The 26,840-nt window shown below is 53.5% G+C and overlaps 2 protein-coding genes across 4 annotated transcripts in view; both read right to left on the reverse strand.

Moving 5' to 3' along the window:
• Nucleotides 1-232, reverse strand: part of TUFT1 (tuftelin 1) — a 53,305-nt gene extending 53,073 nt beyond the window's left edge. Inside the window, exon 1 of one of the 2 annotated variants that reach the window (XM_002715358.5) lies at nucleotides 27-232. In XM_002715358.5, coding sequence (XP_002715404.1) covers nucleotides 27-86 — 60 coding nt within the window. In that variant the 5' untranslated portion in view covers nucleotides 87-232. The remainder of the gene's footprint in view (nucleotides 1-26) is intronic. The other variant, XM_008264449.4, reaches the window with a different exon arrangement.
• Nucleotides 233-1,769: 1,537 nt separating this feature from the next.
• CGN (cingulin) overlaps nucleotides 1,770-26,840 on the reverse strand; it is a 28,469-nt gene continuing 3,398 nt past the window's right edge. The window contains exons 2-21 of one of the 2 annotated variants that reach the window (XM_008264044.4): nucleotides 23,782-24,661; nucleotides 22,615-22,721; nucleotides 22,427-22,496; nucleotides 22,221-22,316; nucleotides 20,110-20,237; nucleotides 19,067-19,199; nucleotides 17,720-17,932; nucleotides 17,156-17,304; nucleotides 16,824-16,956; nucleotides 13,341-13,550; nucleotides 12,902-13,108; nucleotides 12,375-12,632; nucleotides 10,997-11,167; nucleotides 10,093-10,254; nucleotides 6,260-6,349; nucleotides 5,743-5,826; nucleotides 5,530-5,648; nucleotides 5,171-5,279; nucleotides 3,557-3,720; nucleotides 1,770-3,261 (exon numbers count right to left, since the gene is read on the reverse strand). In XM_008264044.4, coding sequence (XP_008262266.3) covers nucleotides 3,120-3,261; nucleotides 3,557-3,720; nucleotides 5,171-5,279; nucleotides 5,530-5,648; nucleotides 5,743-5,826; nucleotides 6,260-6,349; nucleotides 10,093-10,254; nucleotides 10,997-11,167; nucleotides 12,375-12,632; nucleotides 12,902-13,108; nucleotides 13,341-13,550; nucleotides 16,824-16,956; nucleotides 17,156-17,304; nucleotides 17,720-17,932; nucleotides 19,067-19,199; nucleotides 20,110-20,237; nucleotides 22,221-22,316; nucleotides 22,427-22,496; nucleotides 22,615-22,721; nucleotides 23,782-24,648 — 3,612 coding nt within the window. In that variant the 5' untranslated portion in view covers nucleotides 24,649-24,661 and the 3' untranslated portion in view covers nucleotides 1,770-3,119. 2 annotated transcript variants of the gene reach the window in all.

Genomic DNA, 26,840 nt, shown 5'->3' on the forward strand with positions numbered 1-26,840 from the left:
GAGGACAGCGCCGAGCGCCTTCTTACCGCGGGCTGGCCCTCCGGCTGCACGTCCACCAGTGTACACCAGTTCCGCGTCCCGTTCATCTTCTTCCTGCGGGGGCCCGCAGCACACAGCCTCAGCCCCCAACCCCACTTCTCCGGCTTCTCCTAGGCTGGCGCGCGACGGGTTGCCCCCTTGTATAGAAGCGTCGGGAGGCGGCCTGAAGATAGGCCACGCCCCCGGGCGCTGTTCGCCAATTAGAACGAGCGAGAAGGTGAGATGGGCGGAGCCAAGGGGCTCTCGTTCACGCCCCGTGGACTCTCGCTCGGATTTACGTAGAGGTGTGGCTTGGAGCGTCCTGGGCAGCTTAACTGAACAGTTTCGTCTAGGAAGTGTGCTTGTACCCCAATACGCTTCGTTAATCTTGTCTCCTTTCAACTCCAACATCAGAACTGGTCAGAGGAAATCACTCTTGTCTGCCCCTGGCGAGCTGGAACCTGTAGAAGCTTCCCTACATCTTCCCATTCCTGTATATAAGCCAGCCTGTAGGTTTTGCGGAGCTGAGACAACCTTCCCTCAGCCACAGAAAGGCGGGCACCAAAGGCCAGCTCATTCAGACTGGCCTAAGCCAGTCTGGCAGGTGCCCTTCCCTGGCAAGCCGCCCAGGCCAAGTCAAAGCCAGCTAGGCTCTGGGTGGGGCTTGTTTTGCAGAGGCTATTATACCAAAGCTGCCCTTATATGGTAGGGAGAGGCGGGACACATGGCCTTTAAAGGAATCTGTGGTTTTGAGGAAGGCTGAGCCTCAGCCTTCCAATGGCATTTGCTCCCCAAGCTTAGGCTGGGATCTTGAGGCCTAGGTTAGCCAAGCAGAACCTGGAGCCTCTTCCCAGCCCAGCTGCTCTCAGCAGGGGGCTGCTCCACTGGCCTATGACCCACACCAACAGCCCCCAAATATGTCAGAGGCAGGTCTGACCCCCCACCCCACCCCCCAGAGTGGACAGCGTCCCAATATCTGGCAATAGGCTCAAGTGAAGGGTTCACTCCCTTCTTCAAGGCAACACAAGGGCAGGATTCCCCAACACACAAGGTAAAGACTACGTCCCAGGCCAATCGGGAATGGCTGGTGATCTTTTTACCCAAGAGGTGAATGCTGGAGATATCTTTGTGACTCAAGGGAATAAAACCTTATTCTGGTGTGTTCTCCCTCTAACTCTCAAAGAAGGCATCTTTTTCTTTTTTTTCTTAAAGATTTATTTATTTGAAAGGCAGAAATAGAGAGAAGGAAAGAGACAGAGATCTTCATCTGCTGGTTCACTCCCCAAATGACTGCAATGGCTGGAGCTAGGCAGATCCAAAGCCAGGAGCCAAGAGCTTCTTCCGGGTCTCCAACGTGGGTGCAGGGGCCCAAGAACTTGGGCCATCTTCCACTGCCTTCCCAGGCCATTAGCAGGGAGCTGGATCAGAAGTGGAGCAGCTGGGACTTGAACTGGCACTCTCATGGGATGCTGGCACTACAGGCAGAGGCTTAACCTTCTACACCATAGCACTGGCTCCCAAAGAAGGCATTTTCTGGCCTTGCTATTCCCAGAAGGTTATTCAGGAGAGAATGGAGAATGCTATGAACACTTCCTAAGCTCCAAGGTCCCATTCTATCTGTTGTAAAGGGCCTTTGAAAAGCACTGTCAAGAAAACTCCAGTTTCAGCCTCTGAGCTGTTCAATAAAATTACTTCTTCCTGAAACATGGACTTCCAAATAGCCCAGGAAAAAGAATACGAAGCCAAGAATCTCAACGCAGATATATAATTTTAATATTTAATTTAAAGTACAGTCAAGGTTGCATTGGATTGGAAGAGAACGTCTGATTTGCAGAAGAAAATAAGAGTTTTTTAAAATCATGAAATTACAAGTCGTTGGTGAGAACAGCCTCCTTCTTCAGGCTGCCCACAGGACCTGCTCAGGAAATGCGAGGTGAATCATCCCTCTAACCCCCTCCCTGCCAGGGCTTCAGTCCCCCCAAAACCCAAAGGAGGAGGAAGTCTCCCATCGCCTCGTTCCAGTTCTGTCAAGAGTCACCTTCTGGGCCCAGGAAAAAACCCTGAACCAGGGCCAAGTTCCTGAGAAAATGAAGGTCCCTTGGTTCCCTACTGAGACTGGGGGCATCTGGGTAGAGAAGCCACAGGAAGACTGCAGAGAGTGGGACCATTGCTTTGGAACTGGTAAAGACCGCAGTCAGGGCTCCCAGGTGCAGCTCCTTCAAAACCACCTCGGTAGTCACAGAGGAGGGAGGACGGAAGCCCTGAGCAGACCCCAGCCCCCACCACCTTCTCACGGCCCTACACAAAGTCCGTCTGCCAGAGAAGCAGGTGGCTCTCGATTCGTCACCGGGGCAGCGGGGAGAGCTGAGGGTGCCAGCAGGCGACAGGCTGGTCTTGGCAGAGGTATGAATGTGCAGATACAAAAGGCAAGAAGAGCATCCTTATCTCCTCACCCTGGCTAAGGCACTGAGAGGGAAGGAGCAGCATAGGAATGGCCGAGATGGGAGGAGAGGGGATAGAGGGTCCCTTGGACCTGCTGGCTTGGAGGAAACAAAAACAGAGGAACTGGAGGGGCATGGGGGCACCACGTGGGCCCCCGGGGCTGTGCAAAGAGGAGCATCTGCGAGGTGGGCAGAGCCACGCCTGCGTGGCCGTTACCTGTCACGTCTCCCTCACCTTGCTCCCAAGGAGGAAGAAATGGGTCGTAGGAATTCAGGGAGACTATCACAGGGAATCTCCCCGAGCCTTGGGGTGAAGGGCTAAAGAAATAAAGCTATATACACATGGCAATTTCTACTCCCTCCTCTCCTGCTCAGCACTCCCCCTCCACCGCAGGCTGCGCGCTCACTATCCTCCCACCGCGAGGGCAGTGAAGGGGGGATCGGCACTTAGGGGAAGGGCTCGAGCGACCTCCAGTGGGGAGAGGAAAGCCCAGGCATCCGCTTATAACTGCTGTCTTTCTATCGCCATCACAGAGCCCTCCGGATCGGGGAGCTGAGTAACCAGGCCACCCCCAAGGAGGAATGTGAGACGCGCAGGGCAGAGGAGGGCTGGCCAGGGTAGGCCTCGAGCCTAGTTTCTGGACCCATGAGGCCCACAAGCTAACAGGAGCTGGTCTGCAGGTTGCTCTCCGTAAGCAGAGAGGCGATGGACGAGGGGTCGTAGACACTGTCGAACTCCTCATCTGAGCTCAGCCCCTCGTGTTTGAGCGTTGACTCAGCAGCTGAGCGGGAAGCCTTGCGCCTGAGTGAGAGAGAGGACACCAGTGAGGGAGGGCGATGGGAAAGGTTGACACAGCCACGCTTTGCGTGCTAAGGCCGCTCACATGCTTCTGAGGCTTGAAGAAATGCACAGTCGGAGGTCTGGAGAGACAGGGTGCAGGACGGGGGCTGAGACACTCAGAAACCAGCACGCCGGCTTCCAGCCAGGACCACGTGACCACGTAGTCGCAGCTTAGAGCTGCCACTCATCCAGCGTGGGAGAGGCTGGTCCCCTCCTGCTCCAGCTGCGGCGGGGCGGGGTGGGGGGCGGCCCTTACCAGGAGTCCTTCTCCAGGGACTTGATCCGGGCCTGCAACTGCTCGTTGACCTCGTGCTGCTCCTCCAGCTCGCGCTGGGCCTTCTTCCTCAGGCCGTCCAGCCGCTCGATTTCCTCTTCCGCTTCATCCACCTGCCGCTTCAAAGCCTTCACCCTCAGGCTTAGCTGGGCAAGACACCAAGTCCCCGCATTAGAAAAGCGCCTGCTGCCGCGGCCTGGGACCCTGCTGGGATAGCTGTCCTTGGAAAAATGTGGTGACCTTAAGCAAGCTCCCTCACCACATGGGGCTGTCTCTGGGAATTAAGATGAACGAATAGGGGTGGGTGTTTGACTCAGCAGCTTCAGTCAGGTGCTTGGCATGCCTGCGTCCCATGTCAGAGTGCCTGGTTTGAGCCCTGGCTACTCCACTTCCAATCCAGTTTCCTACTATATTATAGTCTGAGAGGCAGCAGATGATGGCTCAAGTACCTAGGTCCCTGGCACCCACATGGGTGTTCTGGGCTCCTGGCTTTGGCCTGGCCCAGCCCTGGCTTTGGAGGGCATTTGAGAAATGAACCAGCAGGTGGAAGATCTCTCTCTCTGCCTTCCAAAAAAAATGAAAAGAAATAAAATTTTTTCATTAATTAATCAACGAGTGCCATAACACTCTGAAAGAGAACCTTGGACATCACAAGCACTCAATACATATGCTCTCTCTGTCCTTATCCAAGGAAAGTCTGACTTTGAATGACTTAGGGAGATGGGCACTCTCTTGGACTTTAGGCAAATGTATAACATACATGTTGCTCATGGTTGCTTGGCCCCAGGGTGCCATGGTCTCACCTGGTCTTTTTTTTTTTTTTTTTTTTTTTAATGACATTGGAATTGCTCCTTCCTGTTTCCCTTCCTGGGCCTGCCTTCCTTCCTTTCTTCCTTCCTCCCTCCCTCCCTCCTTCCTTCCATTTATTTTTAAAGATTTATTTATTTATTTGAAAGGCAGTTACAGAAAGGCAGAGGCAGAGAGAGATCGTCCATCTACTGGTTCACTCCCCGAGATGGCCGCAATGGCCAGAGCTGGGCCAATCCAAAGCCAGGAGCCAGGAGCCTCCTCCTGGTCTCCCACGTGGGTGCTGGGGCCCAAGAACTTGGGCCATTTTCTACTGCTTTCTCAGGCCATTAGCAGAGAGCTGTATCAGAAGTGGAACAGCCATGGCCGGCGCCGTGGCTCAATAGGCACACCCGGGTTCTAGTCCCGGTCGGGGTGCCGGATTCTGTCCCGGTTGCCCCTCTTCCAGGCCAGCTCTCTGCTGTGGCCCGGGAGTGCAGTGGAGGATGGCCCAAGTGCTTGGGCCCTGCACCCCATGGGAGACCAGGAGAAGCACCTGGCTCCTGCCTTCAGATCAGCGCGGTGCGCCGGCCGTGGCGGCCATTGGAGGGTGAACCAATGGCAAAAGGAAGACCTTTCTCTCTGTCTCTCTCTCTCACTGTCCACTCTGCCTGTCAAAAAATAAAAAATAAAAAATAAAAAATAAAAAAAAAAGAAGTGGAACAGCCGGGACTCGAACCGGCGTCCATATGGGATGCCAGCACTGCAGGCGGTGGCCTCACCCACTACACCACTGCACCAGCCCCTCACCTGGTCTTTCTGGTCGTTGACATGCTGCCGCTCGTCATCAATCTGGATGGACAGCTCTTTCACTTTCCGCTCCAGTTTTCGGTTGGTGGACTGTAGAACCGTCTTCTCCCTGGGAAAGTGAGGTGGAGGGATGGTCTCCGGCTGTTGTCATTGCTGGTGAAACCCTTGCTTGGCCCCCTGCCGTCTCCAAGGACTTCTCTGCGGGAGCCCCACCTTTGGACTGGGAAGGACCCAGGACAGATCCACACACAGGGGAGGCCAGGCTGGCCGGATCTGAGGTGAAAGACGGAGAGAGGGCCAGAGGAGCAAAGCCCAGGAGGAAGGAGGAGAGGGAAGAGGGGAGGACAGGCTCGGGTCACCTCTCTTCGGCCTGCAGTCGCTCCTGCAGCAACTGATTCTGGGTCTCGAGCTGGGACAGGCTGGCACTGGGCTTCTGGAAGCCTTCTGAGCTGGCTAAGCGGTTCTTCAAGTCCTTGTTCTGAGGAGCACAGAGGCCTTCGAGGTCAGCACTCGGCCTAGTCGTTCCAGCCACCCCTGGGGCCCACCCCAAACTCCAGACCACTCCCCCTCACCTGTCTCTCTAAGGAAATTTTGTCACACTCCAGGTCCTGCCGAGCAGACCGCTCCTGCATGAGCTCTGCCCTCAGCTGATCCACCTGGGGGGATGGGTGGGGGAACCAGGCGTGACGAGGGCTGAGGACGAAGCGCAGGCTCACCTGAGTGAGGCAGAGGCCCCGAGGACTGGCTCTGAACCTCAAAGCCCCCAGATCCCCCGCAATGAAGAAATCACAGCCTATTCAGATGCACAGAGCCACAGGATGTTCGACGGGCTTCGTCGGTCTCACCAGGAGCCAGCATCCTTCCTGAACCAAAGCAGCCAGGCCACCAGGATCCCTCCCTCCACACGGATTCCCAGCTCCTTCCCAGCTGAGGGGTCCTGCCAGCTCCCGCCGCAGCGGACCAGACACTGGAGCAGAGCCAGCCATGCACAGATTCCGCAGCCAGAACTCCCCAGGTTGTGAGACAGGAGAGGGCCACGGGGCTGTGGACGCAGGGGTAGCCACAGACGGGGGCTGAAGAAGCGGTTACCTGGTCCCGGCCACGATTCACCCGGTCGGTGAGCAGCTCCACAGTGCTCTTCTCCTCATCTAACTCCGCTTCTAGCCGGGAGACTTTTTCCTAGGGCACAAGGACACATTAATTCTGCCTCATACCACCAAGTTGTAAAGATGTGTGTTTCTAACTGGACAGTTACACCACAGGTACAATGTCAAGTTGAAAAGAATAAATCAGGCCGGCGCCGCGGCTCACTAGGCTAATCCTCCGCCTAGCGGCGCCGGCACACCGGGTTCTAGTCCCGGTCGGGGCGCCGGATTCTGTCCCGGTTGCCCTTCTTCCAGGCCAGCCCTCTGCTGTGGCCAGGGAGTGCAGTGGAGGATGGCCCAGGTGCTTGAGCCCTGCACCCCATGGGAGACCAGGAAAAGCACCTGGCTCCTGGCTCCTGCCATCGGATCAGCGTGGTGCGCCGGCAGCAGCGCGCCGACCGCGGCGGCCATTGGAGGGTGAACCAACGGCAAAGGAAGACCTTTCTCTCTGTCTCTCTCTCTCACTGTCCACTCTGCCTGTCAAAAAAAAAAAAAAAAAAAAAAAAAAAAAAAAAAAAAAAAAAAAAAAAAAAAAAAGAAAAGAATAAATCAATAGATTATATTTGGTTTTTTTTTTTTTTTTAAGATTTATTTATTTATTTGAAAGTCAGAGTTACATAGAGAGAGAAGGAGAGGCAGAGAGAGAGAGGTCTTCCATCCACTGGTTCACTCCCCAATTGGCTGCAATGGCCGGAGCTGCACCAATCTGAAGCCGGGAGTCATGAGCTTCTTTTGGGTCTCCCACGTGGGTGCAAGGGCCCAAAGACTTGGGCCATCTTTTACTGCTTTCCCAGGCCATAGCAGAGAGCTGGATCGGACATGGAGCAGCCAGGACTGGAACCAGCGACCATATGGGATGATGGCACTGCAGGCCATGGCTTTACCTGCTATGCCACAGCACCAGCCTGGGATTAATTTAATTTTAAAAACAAATATAAGTGGGGCTGGTGCTGTGGCATAGTGGGTTAAGCCACTGCCTACAGTGCCGGCACCCATCCCATGTGGGCACTGGTTTGAGACCCAGCTGCTCTACTTCCAATCCAGCTCTCCACTGTGGCCTGGGAAAGCAGTAGAAGATGGCCCAAGTCCTTGGGCCCCTGCACCTGTGCGGGAAACCCAGAAGAAGCTCCTAGTTCCTGGCTTCAGGTTGGTGCAACTCCGTACATTGTGGCCATTTGGGGAGTAGACCAAGGTATGGAAGACCACTCTCTCTCTGCCTCTGCCTCTCTGTAACTCTACCTTTCATATAGATAAATAATTTTTTTTTTTTTTTTTTGCCAGGCAGAGTTAGGCAGTGAGAGACAGAGACAGAGAGAGAGTTATAGACAGTGAGAGAGAGACAGAGAGAAAGGTCTTCCTTCCGTTGGTTCACTCCCCTAATGGCCACTATGCCCGGCGCTGTGCTGATCCGAAGCTAGGAGCTGGGTACTTCCTCCTGGTCTCCCATGCGGGTGCAGGGACCCAAGCACTTGGGCCATCCTCCACTGCCTTCCTGGGCCACAGCAGAGAGCTGGACTGGAAGAGGAGCAACCGGGACTAGTACTCAGCACCCCAACTGGGACTAGAACCCAGGGTGCTGGCGCCACAGGCGGAGGATTAGCCAAGTGAGCCACGGCGCTGGCCAATAAATAAATCTTTTTAAAAATTAATTAATTAATCCTTGATAAAAGTTGCATTTTTTTAAGGAGCTAGTCCTGACCACTAGGGTAACAGCACCTCCATCTTGCGTGACCTGTCACCAGCAGGCCGGCACTCTCCATGACTGGGTCAGTGCTTGTAATGGAATAAATTCTTTTTCAAAATTAAAAAAAAAATCTGCCCCAAATGCTAGATACCCGAATGCCACAGTCAGACCTGGCCCCTCTCAAAGCCCAGCCTCTGTAAGCTTCTCTCTGGCCACAGTTAACTCTGGGCCTTGGCCCTGCCCAGAGCCAACATGGAGTTAGTGCCCTCTGCTGACCAGGTGTGCTCAGGGAGGGCGGCTCTGGTCACGGCCCCCTGGCAGGAAGACAATCCCCAGGAATCATGAGGGGGCTTCAAAGAGTCTGTATGAAAATAGAGTTAAAAGATTATGTGGGAGCTGGAGTTGTGGGGCAGCAGGTTAAGCAGCTGCCTGTGACGCTGGCATCCCGTAAGAGCACCAGTTCAAATCCAACAGCTCCACTCCAGCTCCCTGCTAATGTGCCTGGGAAAGCAGTGGAAGACAGACCAAGTACTCAAACCCTTGCCACCCATGTGGGAGGCCTGGATGGAGTTCTAGGTTCCTGGTCTTGTCCTAGCCCAGTCCCAGCCATTGTGGCCATTTGGGGAGGAACCAGCGATAGGAGACTTTCTCTTTCTCCCTCTCTTTGTCTTTCTCTCTCTGTCTCTCCTTCTCTCTAACACTCTGCCTTTCAAATAAATAAATAAAATCATTTTTTAAAATGATAACATAGGCTGGCATTGTGGCATAGCGGGTAGAGCTGCTACCAGCAATGTTGGCATCCCATATGGCCGCACTGTCCTGGCTGCTCCACTTCCAATCCAGCTCCCTGCTAATGTGCCTGGAAAAGCAGCAGAAAATGGCCCAAGTGTTTGGGCCCCTGCACCTATGTGGGAAACCCAGATGGAGGTCCTGGTTCCTGGGTTCTGCCTGGTTCAGTCCTGGTTGTTGTAGCCATCTGGGGAGCGAACCAGTGGATGGAAGATCTCTCTCTCTCTCTAGCTCTTACTGTCAAATAAATAAATAAGTCTTAAAAAAAGATAATCTACATTTTCCACTAGCTTTTTGAAGCTCCTTATATGACTCTGATCTCCAGTATTTGCATTCCTCATTAGAAAATCCTATTTCCCTAATGGGAAGACAGAGAGAAACCCAAGTCCACAGACCAAGACTGAAACAGACAGGCTCAGAAACTGAAGCAGCAGAGTACAGGTGGGAGTGAACGCAAGCCAGGAAGCACCAGGTCGGGGCTGAGTATGGATCTGGGGCCAGACCTGGGTTTGCAAGTCAGATCTACCACTTCCTAGCTATGGGACCACAGGCAAGTTACTTAATCTCTCTGTCCCTCAGTTTTCCTTGTCCGTAAAACAGAGAAAACAAGACTACCTAGTCCACAGGGTAGGATTAAACGAGTCACGAGTGCCTGGCACGCAGCATAACCCACGTTTGCTGTTGTCGAACTCCATTGCGCAGCTCCAGCTAACTACTGCCATGCGGAACTCAGGACTAGAAGTTCACATTTTCCAAATACAAAAGAAGCCAAAAACCCAAATTTTTCTGTCTATAAATTTCTCAACAGTGGCAATTAAAAGTTGTTTAAAACACTGCAGCAAGGAGACAGCCCTGTGGCATAGCAGGTAAAGCTGCTACTTGCAGTGCTGGTATCCCATATGGGATCCCAGCTGCTCCACTTCCCATCCAGCTCTCTGCTATGGCCTGGGAAAGTAGTGGAAGATGGCCCAAGTCTCCCTGCATGGGAGACTGGGAAGAAGCACCTGGCTCCTGGCTTCGGATTGGCGCAGCTCCAGCCATTGTGGCCAATTGTGGAGTGAACCAGCAGATAGAAGACCTCTCTCTCTTACTCTCTCTCTCTGCCTCGCCTTCTCTATGTAACTGTTGACTTTCAAATAAACAAATCTTTAAAAAAAACAACAAAAAACACTGCAGCCAACTGTAACTCATCAGCTGCGAGCCACCAGAGTTGATCTCCAGTACAGGAAGAAGCGTGGAGAGCGCTGGCTCCTCTCCCCACGGAAGTCGCGCCCATGCCAGGACCGGTGGTCCTGAGTCCTTACCTCAAGGCCCTTCAGCTGCCGGGCCTTGTCATCCTGGGTACGCCTTTTGTTCTCTGCCTCTTGCTCCAGCCCCTGCAGCCGCTGGACCAGCAGCTCTTTATCCAGCCGAGCTGTGTCCCGCTCAGCCTGGGATGCCTGCAGGGCCTGCCGCAGCCTCTGGGTCTGTGGAGAAGGACAAGTGCAAGGGCTCAGCATTGTATCAGGAGGCAGGGTTGAGGGGCGGCTCGGGTGTAGCCTGCCCCCGGGCGGCAGCAGGATGGGATGGGGGGGGGGTTTCATCAGGAACATTCTTTGGAATTACTGGCACATGATAGTAATAAAAAGCAGACTGACTTTTTAGTCCATTTTCTTTGTTGTTTTATAATCCTCTACACAAATTCAAGTCACCTGAGCAATTTTTAAAATGACTGATCCTGGTTCCCACCGCCAGAGATCAGGACTTTTTAAAAAAATTTTTGTTTTAAATTTTAATTAGTTTTTAACAGATTCAATATAGTTCATAGATACGATTCTAAGAGCTTAACAATATTCCCTTCCTCCCTCCCTGCACTTCTCCTCCACCCCCACCCTCTCTCCTTCTCCCTTTCTTCCTTTTAGTAGTTTCTGAGCAGAGACCATGATTGAAGTGATACAGGGCACAGCTTGGGCACTGTGATTTTTTAGTCTCCCCAGGTGACTCTCACAGGCAGCAAACTCGATAACCACTGTTCCACAGAGAACGCACCCCTATTACCTATACCTGCGGTGCCTGGCTCCCTCCACCCTCTCCCTCCACCCTCATCCCACAGGGGTGAGGCCCAAACCCAGGTCCAGGGCCCCTGAGCACAGGGCCAGTGAAGAGGCACCGATCTTCACACCCAAGGACACTGAGGTGGTCCCATCCTCAGGCCCTGTAGGCTCCCACCTCATCCTGCAGCCGGCTCAGCCCCCCGGAGGTCTTCTCAGCCTCGCTGGCCCAATCCTTGGCCTGACGCTGGGCATCTGCCACTTCCCGCCGGGCCTTTTCCTTGTAATCCTCCAGCTGGGCCTGGAGCTGCTGCAGAGCTTGCTTGGAATCTTCCCCGATCTGCTCCAGCTAACGCACAGAAAAGGAGTTTTCAGCACCGTACCCCTGTAACAGGTGCTCCTGTCCTAGCTCCGGACCAGACGCCCAAGCCCCCAGCACGGGACTGCTTCCTGCCGAGGCAGCCCTCTCCCATGCTCCTTCCACTAGGTCTCTCGCGTGGCTAGTAGTTACCCACGGATGCCTCGGTTCAAATCCTAGCCGTACCACCCACGAGTGACCAGAGCCAAGTCACACACTCTCTCTGGGTTCTGGTTCCCCACCTAGAACTAAAACATCTAAAATGGGATGATAACTGTATCCGTGTTAGAAGGCTGTTGTGAGAACTATGTTAGTTAATTACATATTTACAAGTGCATGACACAGTAAACCTTAAATGACCATATTTCAGCAAACCTAAGGTGCCAATCATTCTAACACGTACTACTAAGAAAAAAATCTGTCAATTGAAATATGACATAACATCGATTACAAGACACAACCCAATTTCAGAGATTAAAACATGTACTTTGGGGCTGTTGTGGTGCAGTGGGCTAAGCCACCGCTTGGGACATCAGCATCCAACAGGAGTGCTGGTTCAAGTCTCAGCTGCTCCACTTGGATCCAGCTCCCTGCTAATGGCCTGGGAAAGCAGTGGGAGATGGCCCAAATATTTGGGCCCCCGCTACTCATAAGGGAGACTTGGATGGAGTTCCAGGCTCCTGGCTTTGGTCTAACCCCACCCTACTTATTGCAGCTATTTGTGGAATGAGACGGCAGGTGGAAGATCTTGCTGGTTCTCTCTCTCTCTCTGTGTAACTCTGCTTTTCAAATAAATTTTTTTTTTTAAAAAAAGCCATGTACTTTAGTATGAGCATTAAGTGTTTGCTCGTTTCATAAAAAGATGGACAAGAACCTTACCAGCCAAAAGCAATGCATTCCCTTTCTTTCCTTTCTCCTTCCCCTCCCCCACACTTAAAATTCAGCCAGTGAAGACTCCTGGGCTGTTATCCTACAGCCCCCTAAGGAAGAGTCCCAGGGCTTACTCTCCAAGAAGGAAGACCACAAATAAAGGAACGGGGTGGGGTGGGGGGCAAGAAGACGGAGGTGCAGTTGAACCCATGCTGCTTTGGGGAAGTTCTGCGTTGGCCTTCCCAACAAGGCATCTGGGGAAAGTCAAGGCCACACAACCGGGCCCACCGCCCACCGCCCACCGCAGGGCCCAGCCACCCCTGCACACCTCCTTGTTGAGTCGGTCCACAGTCCTGTCCAGCAACCGCTTCTGCTCCTCCAGCTCCGCCTTGCCGCGGCGCAGCACCTCGCGCTGCTTGCCCTCTTCCTCCAGGGCTCGGTTCAGCGCCTGCTGCTCCTGCCCCAGGCGGGCCAGCCCGCGCTGCGCCTCGTCCAGCCGGGTCTCCAGGGCCCGCTTGGCTGTGGCCAGGCTCACCTCCTCCTCCTGGGCGGCATTCAGGGCCTCCTGGAGCCGCTGCTTCTCCGCCTGGAGGCGTGGGGGCGGGGGGGGGGGGGGAGGCGGGGTTGAGCTGAGGCTCAAGTCTTTTGGGGGTGGGTGGACTAGAGAGGCGATCATGGACAAAGTGGGCAGTGCGCACTGGCTTAGAGGAAACGCCTAGAAGCGGAGACCCAGTGAGCAAGCCAGGGGTCAGTGCAAAAGTGTGAAACCCTCACACAAGCGTACACTCCAGGAAACAAACCCAAGGCGAGCCAGCGATGCCGGAGCACTTGGCATGGGCGATAGACCTTACTCACCTCCAGCCGCTGCACCTTGTCCCGAAGTCGCGCCTCCACCGCCTCCCCGCCCTCCGCCAGGCCGCGCGCCTCCTTTAGCTGCTGCTCCAGACCCAGGATGCGCCGGCGGAATTCATCGTTTTCCTCCTGGGTCTCGCGAAGCGTGGTCTCCACTGTGGCGCGACGCTGTCCCAGCACCGCGTAGTCCGCCTCGGTCGCCAGCTTGGCCTGCGGGCGGTTCGGGGAGCGGTGGCTCAGACCGCAGGCGGCCGTGGGGGACGCCAGAGGCCTCCCTGGGACTCCAGCCCCTCCGAGAGGCTGTGCACTCCCCTGGCCGGGCCACGCCTGCGTGCACACTCACACGGAAGACCGGGCAGCCGGTCGGTACCTACCCGCCAGAGTGTGCGCGCCCTCAGCCCCTCCGCCTGCACCGCCTAAGCCCTGGGCCCACTCCCCTTGCCTTGGAAGCCTCTTCACAGTCCTGCCTCAGCTGCTGGACGGTCTTCTGTAGCTGGAGGTTCTGCTGCTCCAGCTCCTGGCCTCGCTCCGCCTCCACCTTCAGGGCTGCCAGCTGCGTCTCCAGCTCCCGGTCGCGTTGCCGCCCCGCCACCTCCTGGCTCTGCAGCTGGGCCTGCAGCTCTCCCAGCTCCTCCTGGGTCTTGCGCAGCTCCTGCGACAGAAGGGCTAGACTGAGACAGCAGGACGTGGTGAAAGGGAAGCCCTTGGGGCTGGAGCTGGGGCAGGGGTAAAGCTGCCGCCTGCAGCGATGCAGGTTCCAGACCCAGCTGCTCCACTTCCAATCTGGCTCCCTGCTAATGAGCCAAGGAAAGCAGCGGATGGCCCAAGTGCTTGGACCCCTGCACCCGCATGGTAGACCTGGATGCAGCTCCTGGCTCCTGGCTTCTACCTGCCCCAGTCCTGGTTGTTGCAGCCATTTTGGGGAGTAAACCAGCAGATGGAAGACCTTTCTCTCTGTCTCTGCCTCTCCTCTATAACTGTGACTTTCAAATACATAAATAAATCTTTTAGAAAGAGAGAGAGATAAAAGAAAGGAAAGAAAGGAAGAAAAAGAAAAGCCCTCACCCACTGCTGGGGGAATGTGGAATGGTGTGGCCACTTTGTAAAAAGCTGGGCAGCTGTTCAAACATTTAAACACAGAGTTACCATACAACCCAGTAATTCCACTACTTTGCTATACACTCAGAAGAACTGAAAATATATGTTCCCACCAAAGTTTGCACGTGCATAGCAGCATGATTCGTTATCATCCAAATGCATAAACAACCCAGTCACATGTCCACCAAATGATGAATGGACACAAGGCAGTGTATCTGTGGGGAGGAATATTAGCCACGAAAAAGAATGAAACACTAAAATGTGCTACCACTTGGAGGAACGGGACAATATTCTGCTACAGGAAAGAAGCCAGACTCAGGAACTAGCCAGAGGAGTAAGTCCAGGGAAACACAGAGTAGATGAATGGTTGCCAGGGGAGGGGAAGAATGACAGCTAATGGGTACGGGATAGCTTTCTAGGATGATGGAAACATTCCAGAATTAGGTAGCGGCAGGGTTTTATGAATGTACTAAACTTTGTGAATATATTAAAAACCACTGAACTATATACTTTAAGAGAATGAGTTTGGTGGCATATTAAATATGATTCAATAAACATGTGGAGGGACAGTGGATGAAGATATGAATAAATTAATTTTGGCTATTTAGAGAAATATATTGAAGGGGGGCTGTCGCTGTGGCATAGTGGGTAAAGCCATCGCCTACTGTGTCAGCATCCCATATGAGCGCCAGTCCAAGTCCCGGCTGCTCCTCTTCCCATCCAGCTCTCTGCTATGGCCTGGGAAAGCAGTAGAAGATGGCCCAAGTCCTTGAGCCCCTGCATCCACATAGGAGACCTGGAAGAAGCTCCTGGCTCCTGGCTTTGGATAGGCGCAGCTCCAGCCATGACAGCCATCTGGGGAGTGAATCAGCAGATGGAAGACCTCCCTCTCTCTCTCTCTCACCCTTTCGAATAAATAAATACGTTCTGATTCTAATTCTTTTAGCTATTAGCTACTTCTGAAATTCACAAAGAACCCCAATTAGGCTAAAGGAATGTGTAATATGTAGTGATTCTTCAATGTAAGACACTAACAAAACTAATTACAAGAAAAAGCATATGGTCCATGTTGCACTTGGTGAATTTGCTTTCCTAATGTATATTTTGTTTCTTAATTAAATGCTTGATAAAATATACTTGATGTATGAGATCAGTGAAACACTAGTGCTTTTTAGCTTTATTCAGCATAATCAATCAGCAGACTGGCCCGAGGACTCTCGCATTCCTCTGTCAGCTTATAGAGTGAGCAGACTCCAAACTACCCTGGATAGTTAAGTTCAAAACAACGCAGTAAAAGTGTAAGAGTAATTTCAACTTCACCGCTCTTTCAGGAGTTTTTCTGAGAAAACAGAATTTTAAAGTACATAATGCAACAATCACCAAAGGTTATTTGGTTAACATTTATTATGTTTTTTCTCCACCAAATATTTTGTGTAATTGGTTTTTATTCATCTGGAAAAAAGTCATTTACAGTTCTATCTTTATTACAAAATATGGTAATCTTGATTACAATTAAGCTGTCTTATGGTAGAAAAGTAATAAATATAGATCAATTTACTAATGCTAACTAAGCACCTGCTACCTATGTACCACAGTGAGTCCTTAACATGCACAGCTAGAAGGCTCTTCAGCAGGCCAGCAATGCCAGCTTCCAATTAATGAAAAGATTTTTAAAGATAGCTAAATCATTCAAAAATAATTAATTGCCTTTTATCCTTCAAAAACGAAACACCAGGAACATAAGCAAATTATTTGAATGTTCACTTCAATTTTATGACCTTATCATTTGTTGTTCTTTTTTTTTTTTTTTTTTTTTTTTGACAGGCAGAGTTAGTGAGAAAGAAACAGAGAGAAAGGTATTCCTTCCGTTGTTTCGCCCCCCCAAATGGCCACTGCAGCTGGCGTGCTGTGCTGATCTGAAGCCAGGAGCTAGGTGCTTCCTCCTGGTCTCCCATGTGGGTACAGGGGCCCAAGCACCTGGGCCATCCTCCACTGCACTCCTGGGCCACAGCAGAGAGCTGGACTGGAAGAGGAGCAACCGGGACAGAATCCAGCACCCTGACCAGGACTAGAACCCAGTGTGCTGGTGCCACAGGCAGAGGATTAGCCTAGTGAGCTGCGGCCCCGGCCCATTTGTTGTTCTTTTATAAAATATCATCCACACCCATGCATGATAAAAAAAAAAAAAAAGAGAATTAACTTAAAAAAAAAAAAAAAAAGACCAAAGAGGGAATCTTGACATCAACTTCAAGTACCAGGGGCCCATGAGCAAGACTGCGCCTTGGAGACTGGGGAAATAGATGTGTTAAATACCGGATCCTTTAATTCTCCATGTCCAGATTGTATGTTCTCTGAACAGCTTTCAGATAACAATTTGGCTTCCATGTAGGTCAGCTGGCCATGCCAATGCAAATATTCCAGTTCATGCGATGCCATTTCTCTTTGTAAATTAATCAACTGGCATTCTAACTGTAAGCATTTCTTCATAAACACAGTTAATAATCCCCACCAAGAAAGAGCAGCTTTTGCTATGCTGACCTAATTAGTTTCTGAGCCTAGAAAAATGACCCTGGAGTTTCACAAATCCACCTAAATGCTGCCAGCCATGAAGGCTCTTGGGAGGCAGCCAGCAGCCTCTGGCCATTCCCCAACCTCACCACTGACAGCCCTTCCGGTTAGAAAGCTTCGGTTCAATGGGGGGAGGCCAGCCCTGCTGTGCTGGAAGGACAGCACACAGGACAGGCCCTAAAGCTGAGACCCAGGAGACGTCCCCTCCAGGAGGGAGACCCTGGTAGATCTGCCATCCTGCCCCCCAACTCCCAAGTACCTTCTTGAGCTCGTCAACCTGGCGGGTGTCTCTAGCCCCAGCTCGGGCCTGCTCCAGTTCTCTCTGCAAGGCCTCCATCTTCTCCCCAAGTTCCTCCTCCATCTCCTCCTTCTCCATCCGCAGTTGCAGGAGCCTGAGCCGGCAAAGAGAAATAAAAGGCAAACAGCACAGGGTCAGGCATCCTGTCTGGAGGTTAGTAGGACAACAAAAACCACCCCCACTGCGCACCCACTCAGGGGGAGGAAGCAGGATATGGAGAGGAGCAGTCTGAGAAACGGGCCAGCAGGGCCCAGAGTGGATAGGAAGTCCTGGGCGCGGGGCAAGAGCCTCACTCCTGCTTGGTGGCTCTAAGCTCCTCCTTGTTCTTCTGGAACATGTTCTGCCAGTGGCCTGTCTCCTCTGAGGTCTCCTCCAGCTCCCTCTGCAGCCCCCGCACCAGGGCTGACATCTTCTGCCTCTCAGCCTCCAGCACTGCGTGGTCCTGGGGAAGGGAGGAGTCGGATGCCAAGAGGCTCAGGAGGGAGCTCTCGCTTCAAGCCAGAGTGTGAGATGGAGAGGGGGAGGCTCGGGCCCAGAGGGCACCAGGCCAGCTGCACCCTGACACCTTAGTGGTAGCCGGGGCTCTGCTGGCATAAGGCTCTCTCCCCAGATCACAGTGCTCCCCTCTAACACCTCCAGGAAGATTCCCCCGCTTATGTCCCTACGGGACTTCAGTCACCCCTCCTCAGGGCCACTGCCCTGCACTGCCTCCTGCCCTTACAGGTTTCCTACATCTCACAGGTATCTTTCGGGGGAATTCCCAGTTGCAACCAGAGCAAGTCCAAAAATGGAAGACCCTGAGCAGCCCCATCCCCCGACAGTGCCCCTCACTCCCAGCCCCCACCCTTGCCACGTGCCTGGGTCGCGTCTTGCATGCTCCGGCGAAGCTGCTCTGTGTCTCGCTGGTACTGCTGCCGCACGTGCTCCACTTCCTGGTCCCGGGAGGCCACCTCCTCCTTCAGGGCGCCCTTCAGAGCCGTGAGCTCCCGCTCCCGGAGTCTCAGCTGCTCCTCCACGCGCTGTTTGCCCTCCAAGACCTCTTCCAGAAGCTCCCGGGTCTCAAACAGGTCCTGAAGAAAGGGAGGGTAGAAAACACAGGGGCGACTGTCTTAAGAGCCATCCTTCTAGGAATTCACTCACTCATCTGTTCAAAAAGTATTTAACAAGGGACGGGTGTTGTGGTGTAGCGGGTAAGAGCCCCTGCCTGCAATACTAGCATCCTACATGGCTGTCAGTTCCCAGCTGCTCCACTTCCAATCCAGCTCCCTGATGATGGCCTGGGACAGCAGCAGAGGGATGGCCCAAGTGTTTGGGCCTCTGCCACCAATGTGGGAGACTTGGATTAAGCTCCTGGCTTCTGAGTTCATCCGGGCTCAGATTTGGTCATTGTGGCCATCTGCTGAGTGAACCGGTGGATGGAAGATCTCCCTCCCTCTCTATCCTGGTCTCCCCTCTACCTGTAACTCTTTCAAAATAAATAAATCTTTTTTAAAAAAATAGTTGTTCATTTGTTTATTTGAAAGTCAGAGTTACAGAGAGAGAGAAGACAGACAGAGAGAGATCTTCCATCCGCTGTTTCACTTCCCAAATGGCTGCAATGGCTGGAGCTGAATGGATCTGAAACCAGGAGCTGGGAGCTTCTTCTGGGTCTCCCACATGGGGTGCAGGGGCCCAAGCAGGGGCCCAATCCCATATGGTCACCAGTGGCTGCTCCACTTCCAATCTGGCTCTCTGCTATGGCCTGGGAAAGCAGTAGAAGACAGCCACAAGTGGTTGGGCCCCTGCATTCATGTGAGAAACCCAGAAGAAGCTCCTGGCTCCTGGCTTCAGATCAGCCCAGCTCCAGCCATTGCAGCCATTTGGGGAGTGAACCAGTGGATGGAAGAGTTTTCCGTCTCTCCCTCTCACTGTCTGTAACTCTACCTCTCAAATAAATAACAAATAAAATATTTTTAAAAATTCTGGAGCACCTGTGTGAGGCACAGTACCAGGTGCCATCTGTCCTCCAAGATGCCTAAATAAGGTCAAGGAAACCTACTATTCTGGGCTCCAGCCCACCCCACCATGGAAGCTGCCCAACAGCACACCCAGAGCACCCACCATAAGCTGCCTGTTCCCATACTCTGGGGCAACCACGAGCAAGCAGACGGGGGCTGCTCCCGCTGAAGGGAAGCCAGGCCAGAGCACGGCAGGCCACTCCCTACCTTCAGGAGCACCTCCTTGGCAGGGTCAGGCCCCTGGACCTGCTTCAGCCTGTTCTGCAGCTCCGCCACCTGCGTCTCCAGCCCTCGGCGCACGCTCTCAGCCTGGTCCAGGAGGAGCTTCACGTTCTGGAGCCTGATGACAGGGAACACAATGGGGCGCTGTCAGGCAGGCAGTTCCCTGCACACTTCCAAGGTACGGTTAGTCTGGACTTCCTTTTCAGCTCAAATCTCTTATTTTTTTTTTTTCATTTAAAATTATCTTTAATATCTTATACTTGACTCTCACTGGGATTAAACATGACAATAGGTCTGATCTGATTTCATCATCATTTAAAAAATCATCTATCATTTTTCACTTTATGTTTCTGTGTGGGAGCAAACTGTTGAAATCTTTACTTAATGTATGCTAAACTGATCTTCTGTATATAAAGAGAATTGAAAATGAAAAAAAATTATCTTTAATATCTTATTTATGTTTTTGAGATAACATATTTTTAATTTACATTACAGTCAAAGACTTGATGGCTCTCCTACATAAAGACTTATTGTTCAAACCCTCATGAGGCCTCCCCCTGACTCCCCGAGTTAACACCACGCCCTGCTCCTCTACACCAGGCCCTCCTGGTCTGCTTTAACCTGCTCTGCGCACGCCTTCTCGCATGTTACGAATGCACCTACATAACAGCTTTGTTTACCGTCTGTGTCCTCTCACTAGAAACTGGGCCTCTGCGAGCACAGAGCCCTTCAGCTGTTTGCTTCGCTGAGGCACCTCGGGAGCCTCGCTCAGCACCCGCCACTCCGCACTCACTGCACAAACAGCCCCTGGAGGGATGGGTGAAGCCTCATGGGAGGTGGGAACGGGCATGAAGCCCATTTTACAGATCAGGAACCTGAGGCGCAGGTTCTGAATCACCATTATCGATGGAGGAGGGATCTGGAGCTTCAAGAGATGGTGTTTCCTTCCACCCTCGCACCGAGGGCTGACCTCCAAGTCTGGCCCGTGCCTCCCAGGGGGCCCCGCGTGCGCCCACGGCTACACTCACTCCTGGGTGCTCTGCTGCGCCTCCCCCTTCTTCCTCTCCAGCAGGTCCTGCAGCCGCCTGCATTCCTCTGCCTGCTCCTCCAGCTGCCGCTCCAGCCCAAGCCGGGATGGCTCCAGCTTCTGCCTCTTCTGGGGAGAGCGTACAGCAGGAGGGAGTGGGGAAAGGCTCCCAGGAGGAACAGGATAATGGGGATGGGTAACGTTTGCTAGACATTCGCTATATGACAGCCACTTTATCCAGGCCATGTGAGTATTATCTGCATTTAACCCTCCTAACAATCCTCAGGATGCGTGATGGTTTCAGATGTGTCCACAAACCCTTTGACATCGCTTTCAAAGGGCGAAGCCTAACTCTGCTCTGAAACATGCATGGGCTCAGGGACTCCCTCTGACAAACAGGAATACGAGGAAGCGGTGCATACGTTCTGAGCCTGGGGCGTAAGAAGGCGCAGCAGCTCCCTCCTTACCGCTTCTAGAAGCTTGACTTACTCAGGCCGAGGAAAGGTAGCTGGCGTCCTGCGAGGAGCACAGCCCCGAGAACAGGTGTACATGGCTGGGAACTGAGGCCTCCAGCCAGCAGCCTTGTGAGGCCCTCCAGCCCTGCTCAGTCAAGTCTTCTGATGATGACAGCCACAGCTAAAGGCCAGGCTGATACCCCCACAGCCAGAATTACCCAGCGAAGCTGATCCCAGATTCTTGGACCTTAGACACTGGGCAACGCTTGTTCTAAGCCAGGGTTGGGGAACGTCCAGCCTGCAGGCCATAGCAGGCCCTCGATGTCACGTGGTCTGGCCCTGCCAAGGCAACCAGAGGTGGGCCTCGAAATTCAATACATCTGCAGCAGGCTAAGTTTGAAGTTGATAATTTTGTATGGCCCACGAGCGATGTTATAAATGTCCACATGGCCCTTGGCAGAAAAAAGGTCCCCAACTCCTGTTTGCTTTGTTTGTTAGGGTGATTGGTTACCCAGCAATAAACAAGTAAATAATAAATAACGCTACCATCATGATTCCCATTTTGCAGCTGAGGAATCAGAGGCTAAGAAGATTTGGAGAACTTGTCCAGGATCAGTTATACACCAACAAGTAATGGTACCGGGATAGGACCCCAGCTCCCTCCACTTTATCATCACACAACATTGCTCTCCAGGAAACAGTTACAGTCCAACACTTACTGAGCATCAACTACACAGAAGGCAATTCTGTGAAAGAAGGAGACAACATTTGAAAAAAGGGTATATAAGCTCTGGAACAAAACTGAGCTGGGGGCAGACATTTGGCACCATGGTTAAGATGCTGCTTGGGACACCCACATCCCATACTGGAGTGCTTAGTTCAAGTCCTGCCTCCACTTCCAAGTCCAGCTTTCTACAAATGCACACCCTGGGAAGCAGTAGATAATGGCTCAAGTATTTGGGTCCCTGACACCCACATGGAGACCCAGATGGAGTTTCAGGCTCCTGGCTTCACCATGGTCCAGCTCAGGCTATTGTGAGCATTTAGGGAGTGCACCAGTAGAAGGAAGGTCTTTCTCTCTCTCTCTCTCTCTGCCTCTGCCTCTCTCTCTGTGCTTCCTAAATAAATAGAACTTTCTAAATAAATAAGACTGAGCTTCATTTGTCCATTCGTTCTCTGCAACTCAATACCACGAATGATTCACTTGACCCCTCGGACACTCGGTTTGTTCATCAGAAAAAGGTCAAGGATGCCTGCTTTCCATGGTTGCTGTAATGATCCCGTATCACCAGAACAGTACCTACTACAAAAATTGTAATCAAAAAAAAAAAATGGAGCTCCTATTATTCAGTCATTATTGTGAGGATGAAAAGAATGGAGGCACAGAGAATTGAAGGAAATTTCTCACACTTTACACAGCCAAGAAATGGCAGAGCCAGGACAGGAACTCACAAGGCAAACACAGTGGAAGCAGTTGGATCTCTCGTGAGCTGAGCCTCGCTAAGCTCCAGGACGCCCCGCGGGCCCTTGCTGGGCCTAGTGACTATGCCTGTCTCTCATCTCACAGGACGCAGGAGTGTTCAGTCCACTGCTTGGAAGAGCCAGCCCTGTGCTGCCCAGGCCAATGTTTGTTCCCTGTAAATCCTTCACCCCTCACCTTGGCCTCTTCATCCAGCTTTTGCTGTAGCTCCTCCACTTTGCGGCTGAGCTCCCCCTGCCCTGCCAGGCCCTTAGCAGAACCAGAAGAAACCATCTGCCAAAGAAATTGGGGGTAGGCGGTCAGCAGTGAGTCTGCATCTGGATCCCCTGAGCCCTCAAAGCCCTGCCCCGAACCCTCAGGCCCACCCAGAGACAGCCACTCACCCCTAGCGGCTGCACCTGCTCCAGCACCAAGCTAACCTTCCTCCTCAAGGAGGCTTCACTCTCGGAGCTTCTGCAGGATAAAGGGACGGTGTTGAGGCTTAGGGGAGGGGGGAGGCACCCCAGCCGAGGGAAGTAAAAACAGGGGAGACAGGGGCTGCAGCTGAAAGGGAGGTGAGCGAGCCACTCACCCCTCCCTCAGGATGCCAAGGATGGTGGCCTTCATGTGGTCCACACTGCCCGGCGGGGCTGCCTCCTGCTGGTCTCGGAGAAGGTCTGGCGTTGATTTCAACTGCAACTGCAAAAAAAAAAAAAAAAAAAGAATGAAAGAAATAGGGATGCTGGCTAGCAGCCTGCGTGGGGTTCAGAGGAAGCAGGGGTAGTGGTGAGCGTGATGAACAGGCCTGCAGAGCAGGAGGGAGGCAGCGTGGCCACGGCCTGGGCCGCATGCCAGGCAAGGTCCAAGCAAGATGCGGCTCTGTGCTCTGGCTCCAACCACGTTTTCCTCAACAAGCAGACCTCAACCAACTGGCAGCTGTGTCACCCCTAACTCATCGCTAATGACAGCTGCCGTGTCAGAGTTTACGAATGCTTCACATTTAGAATGGCCTGAAGCTGTCTCCAAGTGGAGTCGCTGCCCCACTTGCATTCCTGAGTGGGAGACAAAGGTGTGGAATGCAGCCAAGCACCAGGGAGCTGCGCTGGGCCTGCCGCACACCTGGCAAATGCCAGGACCGAGGCCCAGTGAGGGGTGGGGGTCGTGACAAGGAACTCTGCACACTTCTTTTTTTTTTTTTTTTTTTTTACAGGCAGAGTGGACAGTGAGAGAGAGAGAGACATAGAGAAAAGTCTTCCTTTGCCATTGGTTCACCCTCCAATGGCCACCGGGACCGGCGTGCTGCGGCCGGCGTACCGCGCTGATCCAATGGCAGGAGCCAGGTGTTTCTCCTGGTCTCCCATGGGGTGCAGGGCCCAAGCACTTGGGCCATCCTCCACTGCACTCCCGGGCCACAGCAGAGAGCTGGCCTGGAAGAGGGGCAACTGGGACAGAATTCAGTGCCCCGACCGGGACTAGAACCCGGTGTGCCGGCGCCGCAAGGCGGAGGATTAGCCTAGTGAGCCATGGCGCCGGCCCCTCTGCACGCTTCTTAACAGTGATTTCCTCCATAGGTCCATTTTCTTTAGAATTCTCCCCCTGCGAGTACCTGGTGTGTGTGCACAGCACCTCGTAGGTGGCTGGACAAAGTGCAGAGTGAAACGTGGAGATTTTTCTGCCCTAGGTTATTTGGTTTAGTGAGGAGTCCCAGGGCTGACAAGAAGGGGTAGGGGTGGGAAGCCAGGGAGGGGCTGGGTCTGACCTGCAGCATGGCGGGGTCCTGTGGTCTCCCACGTGGCTCCTCAAAATTCTGAAGGACCCAGTCCTGAGTCTGCCGTGAACGGCTAAAGCCACTGAGAGCGCTCTGGCTCTGGGCCGCCTGCTTCGAGCTGCCCACGTCGTTGTCGTATTTTGTGCCAGAGTCCCAGTGGTTGGGGGACTTGCGCTCTCGCTCCTCCTGGGTGTCCCGAGGCAGCCGGCTGTCCAGGCTCTGGCTCCGTTTGCGCTGCTCTGGGGCCAGTGTCCGCGAGCGGCGGCCCGTGCGGCCCCGGGTCTGGCCCCCACCTTTGCTGTCAAATTTGTTGATGAGTGAGTCCACGGAAGACAAGGGAGCAGTGTCAATGGTGCTAGCTGGGGAGGCCTCTTGGGGCGCTAGCTCCAGCAAGCTGGCGCTCCTGTTGCTGTAGCCCCCAGGGCCCGAGCCTGTCAGGGAGGCCTGGGACTGGGAACGGAGGAGCCTCCCATTCCAGGGGGGCCCCAGCTCCTCATCAGATGTGCTGCCCTGCGAGGGTGCAGAAAGCCCCTTGACGTGAGAGTACGGGTTCTCAGGGAGCTCTGAGTCAGAGCCCGGAGCTCCTGAGGCCCCTTGGTTGTTGCCTCCTTTGATCTGCACCCCAAAGGAGTCACCACCTTTCTCCCCACTGTTGAGCACCACAAAGGGCTGCCCAGCAATGCCCTGCACGCGCACGGCGACCCCGTAACTACTGGCTCTTGCGTCCTTCGCTGGGCGTCGCGCACCACGACGGAGGGTGATCGGGTCCACACCGCCTTCCGGCTCTGTGATAAAGCGAATCTGAACTCCATGGTCTACGGGGCCCCGGGACTCAGCCATGGTGGATGCCTGCTCCATGGGAAGAGGAATCCTAGAAAACAAAGAAAAGACTTTCATCCGAGGAGCTTGAAACAGAAGCTCAGAAACCTGGGGTGGGGGCTGGGTGCTGTGGTGGAGCCGGTTCAGCCATCGCCTGTAACGTTGGCATCTCATATGGGCATCAGTTTGAGTCCTGGCTGCTCCACTACCAATCCAGTTCCCTGTTAATGCGCTAATGCGCCTGGGAAAGCAGTGGAAGATGGCCCAAGTCCTTGGGCCCCTGCCACCCACGTGGAAGACCCAGAAGAAGTCTTGGCTCCCAGCTTTGGCGGGGCCCAGCCCCAGCCATTGCAGTCATCTGGGGAGTGAACCTGTGGATGGAAGACCTCTGTCTCTCCCTCTCTCTGTAACTCTGATCTTCAAATAAGAAATCTTGGGGAAGGCATTTGAATCAGTGGTTGAGCTGCAACTTGGGACACCCACATCTCACATGGGAGTGCGCGGCTGGGGCGCCAGCTTCTCTTACTTGTGATCCAGCTTCCTGCTGATGTGCACCCTGGGAGGCAGCACATGATGACCTAAGTACTTGGGTCCCCATCACCCCCATGCGAGACCTGTGTTCTGGGCTCCTGGCTTCAGCCCAGCCCAGTTCTGGTTATCGTAGGCATCTGGGAGTGAACCAGCAGATGGAGGCTCTCTGTCTTTCCCTCTCTTTCTGTCTGTCTGCCTTTCAGATAAAAATGAGGGGAAAAACCACTCAGAGACCTCTAGCTGCCCAACCGCTGACTACTCTGTCAGTGCCCTGCATACAGGGATTCTCATACTTTATCTGAGCAGCAGATCAGCTGGAGGGCCCATTAAGACACAGGTTGCTGGCCCTGGTCCCAGAAGCCGCTGACTCAGGAGGTCTGGAGTGGGACCTGGGAATCTGCATTCGTAACCTCGTTCCCAGGTGATGCTGCTGCTATTGGTCCTGAGACCCAAAGGCCAAAAAGAATCTATTTCCTGTGATACAGTCCTGGGGAACTTGGCTCCATTAAGAGTTTAAAGAGTTTGCTCGACTTTTCACATGTACTAAATATATAAGTCACCACAATCCCCTCTCCTCCCCTGAGTGAAGGCAGCCCCCAGGCCCCACCTAACAGACACCTCCCTCCCACAGGAGAAAAGGGGCCTTCCTCCGAGCACTCATTCAAATACTGAAGGCCTCAGAGTGTGGCCTCCCCTTCCAGGGAAGATACTCAGAGAGACTGACAGCTGTGATGCCTGGCGGAAGGCAGGGTGGGAGGACAGAGCCAGGGGAGTCAAAAGGGTCTATTACCTACTTAAGAAAAGATTTGGACTTGTCCTATCGTTTGCAGGTCCAGCCCCCCAGGGCCACACTGCCCAAGCTCAGAGATAGCAAATGGAATGTGTTCCAGGGATGCTCTGGCTCCAGGAACCTGGGGAGAGGTTCTCTTCCCAGCCAAAAAAAGCCCAGCATCCCCACCCCTTCCTCCACCGGAGCCTAGCACCAAACGGGAGGAGGAGCCTCTGCTGTGCCAGGCAGAAACAGCCCCCGCTCAGCCTCTCCATGGAGCTCTGGGCCCAGGGAACCTGGCAAGGTCCCTTCCAGGGAGTGCAGAGGTGTGAAGAAGCCAAGGAAGCAGGGGGAGCTGAGGCGGGAGAGGGAGGGGCGCAGCCGCAGGTAGTGGGGGAGATGGGCTCCAAGGCAGCAAGAGCATTCCCGGCATTCCCAGCCCTTCCCCTCAAGGAAAAGGGAAGGAGGAGCCCTTTAGTGGGAATGGCTCCGGGACTCCATTCCAGACAGCTTCCTGCACAAACTTCTACCGCGGACCCTTAGAAGGGTTGTGAAGGCAGGGGGTAAAGCAGTTCTCCAAACCACACACCTGGTAGAAAAGGCACCGGACCAGAGCTCAGGGTCAGGCTTGGAAAACCCTAGCTTTGCTCTGCACGGGGGGAAAAACTTTGCTGAGCCTCAACGTTCTCATCTGTGAAATGAGCGCAACATCTCCCACGTGAGCACCTGTGAGTCAGACCATAAGCAATGACAGTGTGTACCGAGTGGCAACACTGTCTACTGGTTCACTTTCGACTTCACATGATTGTACATGGGTTCCACTTGAATAAAAATGGGAAATGACAAGATAGCCTGCACGAAAGCACCTGGCGGAGTGTGGCTGTCACCAAGCTGACAGCAATCGCTACCCTTCACACACGCTAGTCCTGCC

This window comes from Oryctolagus cuniculus, chromosome 7, assembly GCF_964237555.1.
Source record: "Oryctolagus cuniculus chromosome 7, mOryCun1.1, whole genome shotgun sequence".
NCBI lineage: Eukaryota > Metazoa > Chordata > Mammalia > Lagomorpha > Leporidae > Oryctolagus > Oryctolagus cuniculus.